Source organism: Ranitomeya variabilis, chromosome 4, assembly GCF_051348905.1.
Source record: "Ranitomeya variabilis isolate aRanVar5 chromosome 4, aRanVar5.hap1, whole genome shotgun sequence".
Classification (NCBI taxonomy): Eukaryota; Metazoa; Chordata; class Amphibia; order Anura; family Dendrobatidae; genus Ranitomeya; species Ranitomeya variabilis.
The window spans coordinates 525,295,795-525,314,171 of NC_135235.1; the positions used below are offsets into that span (position 1 = coordinate 525,295,795).

Here is an 18,377-nt window from a genome sequence, read left to right on the forward strand (position 1 = left end):
CTGTTTATGGTTCAAAAGTGGCTTTACCTGGGGAATGCGGCACCTGTAGCCCATTTCCTGCACACGCCTGTGCACGGTGGCTCTGGATGTTTCCACACCAGACTCAGTCCACTGCTTCCTCAGGTTCCCCAAGGTCTGGAATCGGTCCTTCTCCACAATCTTCCTCAGGGTCCGGTCACCTCTTCTCGTTGTACAGCGTTTTCTGCCACATTGTTTCCTTCCAACAGACTTACCATTGAGGTGCCTTGATACAGCACTCTGGGAACAGCCTATTTGTTGAGAAATTTCTTTCTGGGTCTTACCCTCTTGCTTGAGGGTGTCAATGATGGCCTTCTTGACATCTGTCAGGTCGCTAGTCTTACTCATGATGGGGGTTTTGAGTAATGAACCAGGCAGGGAGTTTTTAAAAGCCTCAGGTATCTTTTGCATGTGTTTAGAGTTAATTAGTTGATTCAGAAGATTAGGGTAATAGGTCATTTAGAGAACCTTTTCTTGATATGCTAATTTATTGAGACAGGTTTTTTGGGTTATCAGGAGTTGTGGGGTGCCATGTCAGCTGCTGGTGTTGGTCCACTGTGTTTCATCAAGGGCAGGGTCAATGCAGCTAGCTATCAGGAGATTTTGGAGCACTTCATGCTTCCATCGGCTGAAATGCTTTATGGAGATGAAGATTTCATTTTTCAGCACGACCTGGCACCTGCTCACAGTGCCAAAACCACTGGTAAATGGTTTACTGACCATGGTATTACTGTGCTCAATTGGCCTGCCAACTCTCCTGACCTGAACCCCATAGAGAATCTGTGGGATATTGTGAAGAGAAAGTTGAGAGACGCAAGGCCCAACACTCTGGATGAGCTTAAGGCCACTATTGAAGCATCCTGGGCCTCCATAACATCTCAGCAGTGTCACAGGCTGATTGCCTCCATGCCACGCCGCATTGAAGCAGTCATTTCTGCCAAAGGATTCCCGACCAAGTATTGAGTGCATAACTGAACATTATTATTTGATGTTTTTTTTGTTTGTTATTAAAAAACACTTTTATTTGATTGGACGGGTGAAATATGCTAATTTATTGAGACAGGTTTTTTGGGTTATCAGGAGTTGTAGGCCAAAATCATCAGTATTAAAACAATAAAAGACCTGACAAATTTCAGTTGGTGGATAATGAATCTATAATATATGAAAGTTTAATTGTAATCATTACATTATGGTAAATAATGAAATTTAACACTATATGCTAATTTTTTGAGAAGGACCTGTATTGTTTGGTTTACAGTATAAGTGACTGGTACATGTATGACCATCACAGGCCACAGTGCAATGTTCATCCCATGACAATGTCTTCCCTCTATATACCTAGGATTTTCGCTGTGGGAACTTTGCATGAGAGCACTCTGGACCAGTCCCGTCAGGCTAGCAATCTGTTTCTCCATGGCTTCCATCCGTTCCCTGCAAAACACAGCACTAGGAATATTAATGCTACATTTTATATCCAGTGGACATGACTTCTAGTTCAACACCAAATCTTGTATTCAAATGGTAAGTGCGCACCATAACAACAATTCATCATCTGCAGGTTTTTTTTAGGGTATGTTCCCACGGTCAGTAAACGCTGCTGGTTGGATGCTGTGTACATTCCCAGCGTCTAACCCGCAGCAGACAGATTTTACAGCACAGTGGATGGGATTTCAAGAAATCCCATGTCCACTATGCGTGCACCGGCGCCCGCTGCTCACCTGCGGAGACGGACATGCGGTGCGTCTTTCCAGACCGCAGGAATGCCAATTTATACGTGCACCTGTGCAATGTATTGGGCATGGTGATTCCGCACTGTTCAGTGAACACATGCGGAATCACCTGCATTCAAAAGCCGGCAGCACTTTGGATGGAGCGGACATGTGATGCGTCCAAAGCGCTGCCGAGTACTGACCGTGGAAACATACCCTTAATGTCAATTTCCTTTTATGTATTGTGGCATTAGTTGCCGTTTTTAGCACCAAATTTATCAAAGCGTTGCACGTCATTCATGAATTCGGCGCAAAGTAAAAAATTTGCCTTCTTCCTTTCTTGAACTGTTTTTGTGACTTTTTGCCACAAAATATTGCTGAACACAGAAGTATACCAAAGGAAAACTGAGGTGAAGTTGCGCCAAATGTTGCTAATTTTGAAAAGGTCACAATTGATGAACCAGGCTAAAACATATGGAATGGCTGGAGTCTGCCAACAATGCTGAAAACAAAAAAAACAAGTGAGTACATACTGTATAAAATAGACTTAAAAAAAGGAGCAAATAGAATAATGTATTGGGCGCAGACAAAAAAAAGGCGCAAAACACACAAAATTTGACAAATAAGAGGCAAAGATGAATCGGGGACATGTCTTTTAGGAAAACAACAGCAGTGTTCCTATAGCATCTTTTGTGACATCTACCGCTTCATTATTGCAGCAGCTTTATTTCATATATAAGAATGGACTGCTCACTTATTTTAACGGCTTCACGAGTTTCGAAGTCTGAAGCAGTATAAAGAAGTGACAAGATGGAACATATTTACAGCAAGTTGTTGCATATGTTCCTGTAGCGCCCCAGGGTCCTGGTCGTTGCAGTAATGTAATTCTCCTCTAGGGGAGGGTGATGCTACATTTGGAGGCAAAGAAGGACAACTGCATCCAGGTATCACAAACATGCAACACATTTCACACTCCAGTCCACCACGGGGAGCTCTGCTCCTATTTATTAGGTCACTCCCCACACTTAGGTAAAACTGGTGACCTGTAGGGAAAGTTAGTTGCTGGCTGAGCTTTGCTCAGGTAGTTGGTCCCTGACAGGTGTGGGATCCTGTCAGAGATCGAGGAAGAAGGACACGGAGCTGTGCATGCCCTAAGAGCTGCAGCTTCCAGAAAGAGACATCGAAGAGAACTGTATTGAAGAGAGGGTGAAAGAAGTCGTAGCAAACGAGTGGATACCAGAGGGGGAACATCCCTACACAGGCTGCCTCCTTCTGAGGTGCAGGATCCCGGTAGCCGGAACACCGAGGGAGCAACGATCCTTTATGCCTTGCTCCAGAGACCGGCAGGACAGCTAATTTCACGTTACCTGCCCGCCCTACACCCTGGAGGCAAGGTGGCACCCCTTAGAGGCTGGGGCATGATAGAGTCCCTGTAAAACGCCTCAAGCCACCGGTCATACGGGTTTGTCCTATCCTATCCGGGGGACAGAGAGAGAGACATAACATCTATAACATCTGTGAGGACCTTATGAGAAGCTTAGCAGTAAGGGAATACAACACCGCAGCGCTAGAGGAAGGCTACTGATTTCTACCTGGACAAGGGAACTCTGGACTTGCCTCCAAACCGGCCAGACTCTGCCTGCCCTGTGATCTGGTGCTCTGGACTGTGGATGCTGGAATCTTCAGTAAAGGTAAAGAGACTGCAACCTTGTGTCCTCGTTCTTCACTGCGCCTCACACCATCCACCATCTACACACTGGGAAGCCCTGGAGACATACTTCACCTGTGGGAAGGTATACCATCTAGCTGCCATAACATCACCCCAGCGGACCCCTTAAAGCAGCGTCGGTCACCATGACCCAACACCACAGGTGGTGTCACGAACAATCCCTTTAAAGACCTTTCCCTTTTACACGGACGTCCCAGGGCCACGGACTGGGTCAGCCACCGTGACATCCCCCTGTGAACTGAAGGACCCGGTACCGAGTACCACGCTGCCCTTGAGGGCGCTTCATTCCTTTTTGGGGTTTTTTTTTAGCTCTGAAAAAGACATTGTGTGCACATACCCAAAGGTAATAAAATCACAAAAACTCCTTTCTACTGTGGATGAAAATATCTACATTCCAAAATGAGATCTTTGCACGTATAACTCTCCTACAGAGACTCAGATCGTAATAATGAAGAAACGTCAGCACAGACACATTAATCAGGTTAATTAATAAATGATGCAGTTATGAATAAGATAGCAGCACTAGAAGACTTCAGCAATGAACATCTCATTATGGGACGGCTATCTTGGCATAAGCCATGTTGATTTATTAATACCCTGAAATGTGTTAATTATGAGAATCCATCTTATTGCGTATCACGCCGATTGCAGAGAAGCCATGTAAATATTGCTATATTATGCTTTTAAGGATTTTATTGGTGTAGTAACTAAATGATCTCCATGACACTAACATTTACATTGTTGCAGCCTGAGCATCTACTGTACATTTGGCCCTCTGGTATATACAGACTCAGGTGCAGACATCTCTCCTGTTTAGTGCCCTACATTGCCATGTCAATTTGGAAAGTTTTTACCAACCAAGGCCTCCATAAAGACACCTGGGTCACCAACCAAATTGTTTGCATACATTGCCAACACTGAATAATACAGAACACAACTTGTATTTGGAGGTATTTGACACACAAATATCTTGGCTTTATTGATCAGTGGTATGTAACTGGTGCATGAATACCTAACCATGTATCTGTGACTTTACCACTAAATAACCACATGCAATCAACTGGATATCGCTATATGATCTTTGCAGCCATTTTAGGTGAAAAAAACTGTTGCAAAGTTCTTACTGCATTGTCCCTTAAGGAGGTTTCTCTAAAAAAAAACGTTTTTATGTTTTTTTTAAACTATGTCAGCTTAAAAGACTATACTGAGCTATGATTTATTAACCAATGCGAATTTTGTGCATATGCATGCATATATATATGTAATTATCCAGCTGTGGTATTTAATTATTCAGTGTTGGCAATGTACGCAAACAATTTGGTTGGTGACCAGATATTTATTACTAACACACAGTGCACAAAAATTAGTACAGATTATCTTGATCCTCCAGATATATTTGCACCCTAGTGTGTATGATCACCAGTATCAGTCACGACTGATACCATCATTCTACTGATTCACGCCACATTTGTTTGCAATACAAAAAAGTAACAGGTCATTGGTCTTACCTTGTCTCAACTTCTTTGGTCGGCACTGGAGAGCTGAAACCAGACAAAGGACGTTCACCTGGCCCAGGGAATATTTCATTGTTGCCCGAGGAAGAGCTGGGATTCCTTTGTTTACCCACAGGGCTGTCCATAAAAACAGAAGAAGAAGAATCCTTGCGAAATGTCTGGCGAACAGGAGAGGAGCGACTGGAAGGCCCTGAATAAGGACTGTGAGGACCCTGACTCTGGTTGACTTCGACCATCCTTCCATCTGACACCTTTTGTGGGGAGGACGGTGGCAGACGAAAACCCATTCCAGGACCATAGGTGTCTCCATATATCTGGGAATTAGGTTTGTACATTCCATCTTCTAGATCTGTCTGTAGAGCAGCTGCAGAATAAGTGCTCAGGGAACGCACTGATCCACGCTTATATAACCCTCCTGGGTATGCGAAAGGGTCCCCAAGTCCAGCTAGGGACTGAGTAGATGTAATGCTAAGTCTTCCTTCATGGACCATTGCATACGGATCTGAATAGAGTCCTTCATTCTTCACCAGCACAACATTCTTGTTGGTCAGATCTTCATCAGGCTTCACATCTCGTCTCTCCAAGATAGCGCTAGGACTAGGAGAGACTCCTTGAGCTGGAGGAAGGCCAGACATTCTGTCCCCATGATGCACGGGACTTCCAGCATAGGAAGGTGGTCGTCCACCACTGTAAGACATGCGGGAGCGTGCTGGGGAGGAGGACTGAAGTACTGGAGGAGGAGACCCAGAGGCCATATGAGGGGCAGGTGACATACTATTGAGGCGTCGAGTAGGGGAAGAATCTCTGGACCCATACATCATTTCACGCTGCGAAAGAAGAGATGCAGAACATGGTCATGACAACTAAAATATTTTAAATACAAGAATTAAATATCATGCAAATCATGAAGGATGAAAATCTACCAGTACAATATATTTTCTATTCTAGACACAGGTATGTACATTGTGACCAAAGCGAATATGCTCATGCTGGTCAGTGAATAGATATAATACATATATACAAGACATATGAAACAGAGCACGCATCATTCATCCAACAGCCACTAGTCGCCACATTTCTATTAATTTCACTATATATGTGCACACATGCAGGGTCAGATTACAGCAATGATGTTGTGGGGATCCTCTAACATGCTCCATTTGTGTCCTCTATGAACGTCTGGTGGATTGTACCACATGATCTTACCACATGGTGCCATCTGTGATATTGTGTGGGCACTATACTGTGATACTATATTTGGGCATTGAATTATAGCACTATTATATGATCACTATATGGCACTACTATGAAGACACCGTACACCAGCATTGCATCTTGTTATTATATGGCACTTTATGACCGCATACTTTGGTTAGCATTATATTTCAATTTCTTTATAATATTAGGAAAGGTATCCCCAAACATCTGCCCAAATGCTTCCATACACTTTGATCTAGCCCTGCACACATGCCAAACATAGTTCAGAAGATATCCAACCAAACCAGACGCCCAGCAGAGACAGACGTACATGCACATACACACGAAACTGCAGTGCAGCACATACGTTATACAACATCCGCTTACATACAGAAATAATAACTCCACGTACCTCTTTTACCATCTACAAACCTGCTCACAAACATACATATGATGGCACAGAATCTGCAGGTACAGATTACTGTACCACACAGTATTGTCTATTGTCACTGTGCATGAAGACATACAGTATCATATATCTGTACACCCAATTGTGAAGTGTGAGTGTGTGAAGGTGGGACAAGGGCAGCTGATCTGGGCACAAAAATCTTGGGGGTGAAATATAAAAAAAATCTGAACTGCACTGGCATCACTAGGACTAAGTCTCCAAAGCAATGCACATGCCCAGACCCCTAGTTCCTTGCTTGTGAATGTTATAGTTAACAATATAAGTTATAATGCTGAAACTGTTGGATCCTACGATAGACCAGGGAGCCACAAGCTCCGTCGTCCCCCAACCTTCACCCTGTAGGCCGCAGGCTGACGTAGACAATACCTTACAAGACATCAGCATCCCAGTGGAGTTGGCGCAATGACAGCACTGCATGGTACGGCCTATGCAGGCCCACTCTGTGTGCAAAGAGGAGGAGGAGGACAACAGGATCATGTGAACAAAAAGTGGCACAAAGACAGTAGCATTATTAATTTTGAAGGCGGCACTCAGGGAGTATCATTACTTTTTAAGCCGATGTTAATGTTAATGTGGCACTCTCAAGGGGCGTCAATGGGTTAGGGGGCACAATAATGTTATACTTCCTCTTGTCATTTTTCTTTTCAATTTAAAGTTGTGATCCAGCGTTATTTTTATTTTACCCTATGTTAGGTATCACTATTGACTTTGAGTGTTCAGTGTATGTAGTAAAATACTTACCGGTCACCGTCTTCTGCCGTTTCCAACACTGCTCTTGTCCTCTCCACATCATGTCACTGCTTCTTTTTCTTGCCAGCCCACACCGCCGACCATTACTTCCTTTCTCTATGTAAGTCTATGAAAGCCTTGTCTGAGTCTCATAAAGCTACATTAAAAAAGTGACTTCTGGCCCACACAAAAATGCTTAGTGGCCTGGCTAATCACATCTGTGGTCACATCACACAGGAGAGGACAGGAGCCATGCTGGAAACAGCAGAAGACAGCAACTGGTAGTATTTTAATGTACATAGTGCAAACACATTACTGGTAACTGATAGGGAAAAAAATGCTGGAGTGGTAAAATTATATATGGCTGCGCAAAATATACACAGCAGCTTTTATTACAGGCCAGGCTAGGAAGATGAAGAATCCTCAATAAGGCCCGTTCTGCAATTCATGTCTAAATCTATTTCCATAAATCACTCTGTACACAGCCTGCTGCTGTTATTCTCACCACACATTAATTAATTAAAATCAGAAGCATATTACCCGTCACCTATCTGTCTCCCCTGTACCCCTGACAGTAATGAAATGCACATTAAGCAGAAGAAGGGAAATCCCTGTGAAGTGAAGAAGCTGCAGACATTTGTATGCAGGATTACACCTTCAGTCTCCACCGATAGGAATAGGAACATGGGGGGAGAACGACAGGAGCGCTCTCCAAGATGACTCATTAGCACAGACAAACATCTCAGGAAAGTGACTGCTAATGTATGCAGAGTGAGACTCCTATTACTTGCTCGCTGTATACACAATGCCATATACCGGATGCTGAAATTACTCTGGATAGCAAAAGGCGGCCTTACTTAATGCAAGTACACCGCAAGTCTTGAGCATAACACAACTTAACCGCCGTAACTGCTTTTTATTCCATGTCTAAAACAACTAGAATAAACATGAGCTGGAACATAGGTAATAATTTCTTATAATGGAGGGTAGATCTCGCACATATTACAAAGCTGGCATGCCCGACAAGGAGCATTCATGACTATAGTAACATAACGAATGTTTCCGATCCAATGTAAATCTGGTGGAAAATGTATGGAACAAGCAGAACAATGCAATTTTATGATCCGTGTTGGTCACTAAAACAAAGAATCCATGATGCTTTTGTGATCACGATACCCTTTAAGCTCTAGGTTAGATTAGCCAGACTTTATGCACAAGACCAGATCAGTCAAATAGACCAAATGAGCAAAAGAAATACCCGTTGATTTAGCAATTGGTAAAGGGTTTCAGCTACTGGTCCTATTCCAACCAGATCTTACTGGCATTGCCTATGGATATTGTCAAATGTTGTGGAAACCCCTCTTGTTAATGAAAGTTTCATAATACATTCGGTAATACAGAAACAAGTAACAGCCATTTATAGTATAGTGCTAAACAACAAACCTCACCTAACAGTATACACACCATCTTTAATTCCACATAGAGAAGCAATCTGGTTGTACACACAAACAACAGTCATGCACATGCACGGCTCCCATTCCACACAAGGACACACATGCTTCTGGGCTGGGAGCAATCGCTGCCACCTACTTCCAGCCCCCAGCCCAGACCCAGCCAAAGCCGGTGACAGCAGTCTGACCAGCGGTCTTTTCCGCTTACTCTCACGTCCCCGTTGGTGATGTGAGGTGCAGGAAACGAGGAGTAAATGGGCTCCTTCCGGTAGATCTTTATAATACTTCTGTCCTGAATGTCTCTGAGAAAAGAATAAAAAAACAAATAAGATGTTAGTTAATAAAATCAAACTAATCACCCAGAAGAAACTCCACTACTACTGTATATATATATATATATATATATATATATATATATATATATATATATATATATATATATATATAGTCTGTAAATTAATTAGTTACTTGGTCACTGAATACATGGCACATTCATCTTGCTGTTCTTCAGTCTTTGCAGTAGAATCTGTACCTGATAAAGTCCTCAATCCACGTTCTGTTCAGTTCAATCAGGATCCAATCAACGGTAAATGTCTGAGGCTCAATAACATTTATCTCTATACTGAATCTGTCAAAAACTGAACTTCTTGCATTTCTGCAATCTATTTCCCTATCTAAACTTGACATTTTAATTTCCTTATGTGGAACTTTGCTAACTCTTAGGCAGCATGCCCGCTGTCTTGGGGTTAAGTTTGATTCAGATTTGTCCATTATAATCTAATTTTAATCTGTTGCAGATCCATGCCATCTGCACTTCAGAAAAACATCTACAAAATCTGTTCTTGCCTTCCTGTGAAAACATCCAGGACTTTTGTTGCATTCTAGTAGACATTACTGACCTGTCTTCCATTCTCTAAACGTATTCCTCTCCTCTGCATGCTGAATGCAGCATCTAGGCTTATATTTCTGTCCAGCCTCTACACAGATGCCTCCACTCTGTGCCAGTCACTACAATGGTTGCTCACTAACTGCCAATGACCTAGGACTAACTTCCTCTGTACCAGTTCTCTTGAACGTGGTATCTCAGACTACTAGATTAATTCCCAATATCCACAGTTTTAAATGTGACCTCAAACAAGTTTATAAGCAGGACATAACATTCCTTAATCTTACTCACACTCTCATCTCCTTCAAACATTTCTCCTCAAAACTTGATGTTTTAAATTAATAGTATAGCCCACACTCTACGCAACCTAATACAATTGCTCTGCAACATTTTATGTGTACTTCCATATTTTTTTAAATAAAAAATGTCTGGATACTTGTATAAAATCAACACTTTTTACCTCTTGTCTTATCACTACTTCCTTAGATGACCAGCTTGTAATCAGTGCTCTCATTCCTCTTGTTTGAATTGTTGAATAATGTATTATTATGTAATGTCAGATATAGTTTGTACACTCTCTGATTTCATAGGGATACGAAATATGTTGGCGCTATACAATAAAAATTATTATAATGCATCTAATTAAGGTTTTTTTGCTTTGGTAATCCTTTATCTGGGTTCCCAGACCATAAAATGAGGGTATCCAGTCGGTTAAATCCCCACTGTAAACTGTGGTGGAACCAGGCAACAAGTATTCAATGTCACCACAGAGAAAATTAGATATGACTCTGTTCTCACTGAAATAAAAGGGCTGCAATGCAAAAGATAACATTTACAGCAAATCCACAAGGAGCTGCAGAATTGTTGATATGTCTATGTACTTTTCAAGTGGTTGTCCCATAAACAGCACGTCACCTATGACCAGGAGCAATGATCACACGTCCTAACTATGGAAAGAAGTAAGTGTTGTTTATGTGATAACCTCTTTGAAAGGGAACCTGACAGTCGGTGGCAAAAAAAATCCAGAACCGTTTCCTCATTATAGAGTGCTATTTTTTTTACTCTGGAACATTGCAGAATTTCCAAGAAAACACAGTTTGAAAAATGAGCCCAGACATAGGGAAAGAGTCCTGTTGGTGGCTCCTTCCAGCTTCTCCCAACCTGGCTCAATTGACATGTTTCTCCCTATATGAAAATAGACCACCTTTGCACTGACAGTGGAATGCATCAAGGCCCCGTCCTTGAGATAGAGGCAAATTTATTTATTGGGAACTGCATCTACTATACATTTATTGCATAGCCAGTAGATATGACACAAATGTACGAAATGAAAATACCCCTATAATCTAATCTATATTAAATACCCCTTTAATCTATATTTTATATTAAATGCGGTAGTGATTTAGAGTAAAAAGTAACAAATTAGAGCAGCACTCTGAAATGCTATAGTATGTAAACATTTAATATAAAAAATTGGAACATGACTGCTGGAGCATATATATTCATATATTCAATTTTTGCATACATTTCAGAGTTTTTTTTGAATTTCAGAGTTTGTTAGTTGCATACAGAGTGACTGTTTTAGCTTGCACCTGTTCACTTTTGTCTTTCTGTTTGGAAGTGACAGTCAGTCTTTTGATATTTAGATCAAAACATAGGTTTATCTAATAAGGGACTGGACTGTATGTCTGGACTTCATGTTTCATGTTGTCCAAGGATCAGACATCATGAAATGGCTAAAAGCTTCTCTTTAAGATATATTCAGCTCTTATGGAAGATATAAACATGCATTCACCCACTTTCCACTGGACATCACACTGTGGCATCATTCAATTCTTAGACAACCTCTTACCAAATGGTCACTTCTTGGTCTATAGCCACACCTGATCCATACCTGACATCTTCTAGTTCATAGAAGACGTTCCGGGACTCGTCTTTGATTAGTATAGCCGTGTTATGTGATTTCAGCATTCCCATGGTGAGCTTCTGCTGGAACATGTGCACTATCAGAGCATGTAATGTGTCCATGCTGGTGATCTCATGAGTAATGTGCACCCGTCTTGTCTCATCACCATACTGCAGGAACAAGACACCTGGAAGCAGAGTGATATTCACTGCATTAAATCTACAACGAGGTAGCCTCGCACACAACCTCCACCAAAGGTCATTAACACCGTACGGAGCACAGGTATAATTTACGAACCTGGTGAGCGTAGTTTGGTTTGGCTGGTGGATCGAGATAGTGGCAGGCTTTGCCTAAAACGGTTCATCCTGTTAAAACCAAGTGGCAACTCAGCTTCAGACATGGTCTCCAGGGATTCAGCCGAAGCAAAGGACAATTTGGCTGCTTGATCTGCAAGGCCTGGCTGGGAACTTTGGGAGTGACGCGAGCTCCTAGTCTGAAAACCAAAGAGATATGGAAATTGCTGAGGAACCAATGACAATTTCCACATTTTCAACATAAACAAGTAATAGTTTTCATAGTATGCACTTAACCTTTAATAATAACCAGGAACGGTGACGTTGGGTTTTGAGTTTGTACCTTCAAAATCTCAAAACTGTGGTATTTTAAAGTAGAATGACCACAGGTACAACTAATAGGTACAACAGCACAGAGAACTGTTCTATAAGATTTATGGATTTGTTGATGTGAAGAACTTTTATTGCAGGCATAGTTGGCACATGAATGTGTCTCAATGTGTACAAGTCAGTAGAAAAATCCAATAATTCGCCATTTTTTATTATTCTTACTGTGCAATCTCTTTACCGTTTATTTCTCTTCACCTGAATCCTGGGTGCACATACAAGAGGTGCAACTACAAGAGCAGGCGGTAGTCAGGCTGCAAGAGGCACAGATAATCCGACGACTATAGCAATATCACATACACAATCTGCTGTAAGGGTTGCGATTTATTAATAGTTACATCTTCCTCTCCCCTTGTAAGCCAAGAAGTTACTACGGTATTTATGTTCTGCTACAGTAAACGTCATTAGGCCGTGTGTGTCAGCGAACATACAAGCCCCAAGGTTCCCACATTAAGGCGAACTTGCTAGACCATCATCTACAGAAAAATCGTAAATATTTCAATACATTTCAGAGACGAGCAATGTGCTGTAGGCTACAAGGAGCACTTCTGCATTTCTAAACTAGGCAAAAAAACTGTGGAAGGTATTCTCATCTACCTTGTATACAATATTGCTAAAGTAATGTATTGAATCAGGGAATAGAATGAGGGTCGTAGGAAAATATCCATAAAATAGTACAGATTGTGAGGGTTACAGACATATATAGCATCTATTAAATGCTAACTAAGCCCCCATACGCATCAGATGGATACAGGCGAACGATCATTTAATTGACACCTATCTATACTGACTTACTAATACACAGTAAAGCCTGGCAGTGCTCCAGTGTTCTCTATAAGAGAGCCGCTGCCAGACTCATCTGGTGGCGGATTACCTCCTGGAGAACAAAAGGATCAGCTGTTGGAAATCTGAAGAGCCAGATCCACCGCTACCTCAACATCATCTGTTGGAAGAGACTCAGGAGGCCTCCATGCACCCTAGACTGTCATCCAGTCCTGCCAAGCTGGTTCGGCTGACTTTAGTCTGATGTGTAGGGGGTCCTTTGGCTTCAAGGGTGAGTCACAGCGGATTTTAACATCAAAATAAACATACTTTAAATTAACGTATTACATAATGATATTACCATCAATCATCAAAGTGCAAGGTCATTTTTAGAGCACAACGAAACCCAAAAAACATTGCCAGAATTGCGGTTATTTTTAACATTTCACTTAATTTGGATTTGTTTTACCATTTTCAGCACATTTTATGGAAAAGTAAATAGTATCTATGAGAACTACAGCCCGTCCTGTAAAAAACAAGCTGTCATACGGCTATGTCAATGGAAAAATAAAAACAGGTAGGACTCTTAGCAAAAGAAAAGAGAAAAGAAGGAAAAAAAGGAATCATAAAAATGAAAAATTGCCTACGTTTTGCTTGTGGTATACTTTTACAAAGTAACATAGAAACTTACAAATTCACTCCACTCATCAGGTTTCTTAAAAACCAGAAACATCACTAAACATGAGGCTACATTCATCAATACTTTTTCTCACTGGTCTATGCAATGTTCAAGATGTCAATAAACCAAAACTCCAATTGAAATTTTCTTCCAGAGTATTGAAGAGATACATTGTAATAAAATCACATATGTATTAATTATAATAAAATCAGAAACAAAAATAAAAAATCAGAGTACCTCATGGAGGAGACTTTATAAAATCCTGACTAATAGTAGTAATAGTATATATACTATCTTGGTGGTATTTATCATATATAAAACACTCAATTGTGGTTAATAGAGGGACAATATTACTACATTTGTTACTGGTCATCTACCAATGGAAAGAAAGTAGCAAAATAAAAAAAACTAATAAAATATTAGTTGCGACAAACCAGTATCATACCAGGAGAATTCCTATTTTGAATGTATATACATAGATCTGAAGGTATCAATCTTTCATCTCTCAGTAAAGAAGCACAATGTCGACTGCTGCCTATCGGAATTCCCAAGGAACTATATAACAAAGAATAATGCCCAACACACCACAATGTATATTATGCAAATTATAGAGTGCGCACATAAAAAATCCCAATTTTACCGAATTGATAGAATATAAATGCATGCCCTTTTATCTAATACACAATCAGAAGAAGCCTGCGGTGAAACGCGCATCGGGGTGTGGAGACATCACTCCTGACAGTCTTGGTTGTTACCTCTTTTCCCATTACAGGTATTTTCACTGTGACATTTATAGCCATGTCTACATTCCCTCCTCACAGATAGGTATTAGGTATAGGGGCATGCATGTGTATTCTATCAATGTGGAAAAATGGGGATAAAGTTTATGTGCACACTCTATCATTTGCATAATATACATTGTGGTATATATATTGAAGGCTGCCAAACCACAAAGGAACACTTAAGGAAACAAGGAGTAAAGAGACGCATATGAAACAACCAATAGTTTGTAATAAGCCTTAGATTTTTCAACATAACTGCCTTTTACTCTAACAGCTTTACACAACTTAGCAAGCAACTTCATGAGGTCGAATGGTTTCAAACATTCTTGAAGGAGTTCCTAGAGATGCCAAACACTTGTTGGCTGCTTTTCCTTACTATGAGGTTTAACTAATCCTAAACCATCTCAATTGGAGTCTGATGATCTTGGAGGCCATATCAGCTGATTTGGCAGGCCATCCCTCCCCTAGTCACGTAACCCCTACATAGCCTGGAGGTGTGTTTTGAGTCAATTCTGTGATCAGATGGGATGGCAAACTAAGAGGATGGCATATAACTGCAGAATGCTGTGGTAGCCATGCTGGGTAACTGTGCTTTGAATAATGAATAAATCACCAACAGTGTCACCAGCAAAAAGGCTCGTACACCATCACATCTCCTCCTCCATACTTCACAGTGGGCACCACATATGAAGAAACTATCAACTTTTTTTTCCCCTCTCACAAAAACATTTTGACTCACACCAGAGTACAGACTTCCATTGAGCCTAATGTCCAATCCTTGTGTTGCTTAGCTCGAACAAGTCTCTTCCACTTAATTCTGGTCCTCAGTACCACTTGTTGCAGTCCCCAGTATTTGATCATAAAATTCTACTTCTGGATAGTTGCTGTTGAAATGTATCTGGTACTTCATGCCTGGACATTATTTATGAGGGCTGTAATCTGAGGTCTTGTCAATTTGCAGTTTCTGACAATGGTAACTCTGAATAACCTTTCATCTGTAGCAGAGGTAATTCTTGGTCTTCCTTTCCTGGGGCAGTCCTCATATGCGACAATTTCATCATACTGATTGACGGTTTGCATGACTACACTTGAGGATACCGTCAAGGTTCTAGCAATTTTCCACACTGACTGACCTTCGTGTCTTAAAGTAATGATGGACTGTTATTTCACCAAGTTGAGTGAAACAACTAATGGCCTAAAAAACTTTCTAAAAGCCAGTGATTCCACAAATTAAATCTTGATGAGGCATACTTGTTCATTGGAAACCATTCCAGGTGACTACCTGATGAAGCTGCTTGAAATAATACCAAAGGAATTAAACGCTGTCATCAGAGTAAGTTTTAACTAATATTCTAGTTTGTTTTACACATGTTTCTTTACTGCTTGTTCTGATGCGTGTTCCTTTGTGGTTGTTCTGCCCTTATTATGAACCTAAAATGTACGCATTGCATTCAGAACAAGGAAAACCATTGCATGAACAGGTGTATCCAAACATTTGAGCAGTGCTGTATGCCTATATAGAATATGGAGGAATGCTATTGGTCAGTTATTAGTCACATGACCAGTGCCACCTGTGCAGCCAGGGCAATTTGATTGGAAGTTGGCAGTTGAGAGTGACAGTTGGAGTTGACTTGCGAAGGTGGAGGAGATGTCTGCCAACCCTAAACTGAATGCGAATATGGAGATGAATGAAGATAGTGGACGACGAAGTAAGAGGAAGAGGAGGACAGATGTCATCTTGATCTCATCAGATGAAGAAAAGAAGACATCTAAGAAGAGGAGCCAAGGGAGGAAGAAAAGAAAGATAACATCCGGATCAGCAGGGAAGATGTCTTCAAATCCCAAGGTGGATCAAATGGATGAAGATAACAGAAAATGTGCCATGAAGAGAAGACACATCCTGAAGCCTTCAGGTGAAAAAGAGCCAGTGCCAAAAAGAGCTCAAGTTGTCCAGAAGACCGAACACAAATGGATTATGCTTTTTTCCTAAGCCATGTGGTTTTCTTCCCCTTTTTAGAACTGTGTCCCAAGATTTATATTCTTTAGTCAACATAGCCATGTTTCTTTGCTGATTGGGTTGAGCTGTATTTTTGATAACATCATTCTGGTTTATATATGCAGCCGGATTGATCAAGTACGTTTTTGCCATTATTCAGTGCATATCACTTTCATATCAGTCGGGTTAGTGCAGCTGATATATCTGTCATAACAGAAACTTTGCATGTTGATCAATATGGACCAATGATATTTTATAAAACCTGTGTAAAAAATACTGAAATAATTTGTTCAATCGTGTAAAATAGTGTATCATATAAAATCAGTTGAAATGTCACCTTTAAAGGGAACCTATCACCCCGTTTTTTTCGGTATGAGATAAAAATACTGTTAAATATGGCCTGAGCTGTGCATTACAATAGTGTAGTTTGTGGACCCCGATTCCCCACCTATGCTGCCGAAATACGTTACCAAAGTAGTCATTTTCGCCTGTCAATCAGGCTGGTCAGGTCGGATGGGCGTGGCTTCTTCCCCCAGATATTGCGTAGTTTTCCGTTGGTGGCGTAGTGGTGTGCGCATGTCCAACGTCCCCAATCCTGCACGGGGGGGTGAAAATAGCAGCGATGTCCGTTATTCCATTGGTGGTCGGTGGGCGCGGCCATCTTCCTTTGGCCGCGCGTGCGCAGAAGCGGCGCTCTGCTGGCCGCGGCTTCAGGAAAATGGCCGCCGCGATCTCCATCTGCGCACGCGCGGCATCCCGCGGCCATTTTCCTGAAGCCGCGGCCAGCAGAGCGCCGCTTCTGCGCACGCGCGGCCAAAGGAAGATGGCCGCGCCCACCGACCACCAATGGAATAACGGACATCGCTGCTATTTTCACCCCCCCGTGCAGGATTGGGGACCTTGGACATGCGCACACCACTACGCCACCAACGGAAAACTACGCAATATCTGGGGGAAGAAGCCACGCCCATCCGACCTGACCAGCCTGATTGACAGGCGAAAATGACTACTTTGGTAACGTATTTCGGCAGCATAGGTGGGGAATCGGGGTCCACAAACTACACTATTGTAATGCACAGCTCAGGCCCTATTTAACAGTATTTTTATCTCATACCGAAAAAAACGGGGTGATAGGTTCCCTTTAAGAAAATCTGTCAACAGTTCAACAGTGTCCAGTATTTGCTCTTATTTTATTCCCGCTGCTCCCCGGAGTATTCACATTTTAGTTTTTTATGTTTAAATCTGCCATTCCAGAGAAATGGGACTTTTTATTTAGCGCTAATTTTTAAGGTTTTTACAAATGAGCGTGGCTCACAAGATTCTCTATGGTCATCATGTCTTTAGGCTGCTTTGTATTATTCCCTGTGAGCACCGCTCTCTTCATAAAGAACATAAAAATTAGCTCCAAATAAAAAGGCTCATATCTCTGGAACCATATGACAGGATAAAAAAAATCCCACAATACTCAGGGAAGCAGTGGGAATAAAATGAAAGCAAAAATTTGTCACTTTTGACCTGGTGATAGGTGTCCCTTAAAGGGTTATTCCCACAATGGCAGTATTATTTTTACGAAGCACAGTATATGCATAATGATTGTTAATATATAATAACAATAAAAAAAAGTTTGCTTCTGGTGCTATGTGTCTTTTATCATGTCTTTCTGCCCCTCAGCATATCCAGTTTCACAAAACTGAATGTGTGATCTTATTTATGTCTGCTAAAACTACATTTCTCAGCAGCATCCTGCTTCTCCTCATTGCTGCAGGCCCCTGCCTCTGATTTTATGAGTGTTTCCGAGATAGCTAGATTTTAACACGGGCAATTTTTATTTATATAAATGAGATGCCCATTAATAGCTTTCAATGTATTG

The 18,377-nt window shown here is 41.4% G+C and overlaps 1 protein-coding gene across 17 annotated transcripts in view; it reads right to left on the reverse strand.

The window, feature by feature from the left end:
* The window catches only part of SRCIN1 (SRC kinase signaling inhibitor 1), a 608,732-nt gene that overhangs the window by 80,437 nt on the left and 509,918 nt on the right, over positions 1–18,377 (reverse strand). For 13 of the 17 annotated variants that reach the window (XM_077252278.1, XM_077252285.1, XM_077252277.1 and 10 more), the window contains 5 exons: positions 11,906–12,101; positions 11,597–11,795; positions 8,956–9,118; positions 4,965–5,797; positions 1,357–1,449 (listed from right to left, as the gene is read on the reverse strand). In XM_077252278.1, coding sequence (XP_077108393.1) covers positions 1,357–1,449; positions 4,965–5,797; positions 8,956–9,118; positions 11,597–11,795; positions 11,906–12,101 — 1,484 coding nt within the window. The remainder of the gene's footprint in view (positions 1–1,356; positions 1,450–4,964; positions 5,798–8,955; positions 9,119–11,596; positions 11,796–11,905; positions 12,102–18,377) is intronic. The other 4 variants (XM_077252294.1, XM_077252281.1, XM_077252283.1 and 1 more) reach the window with 1 other exon arrangement.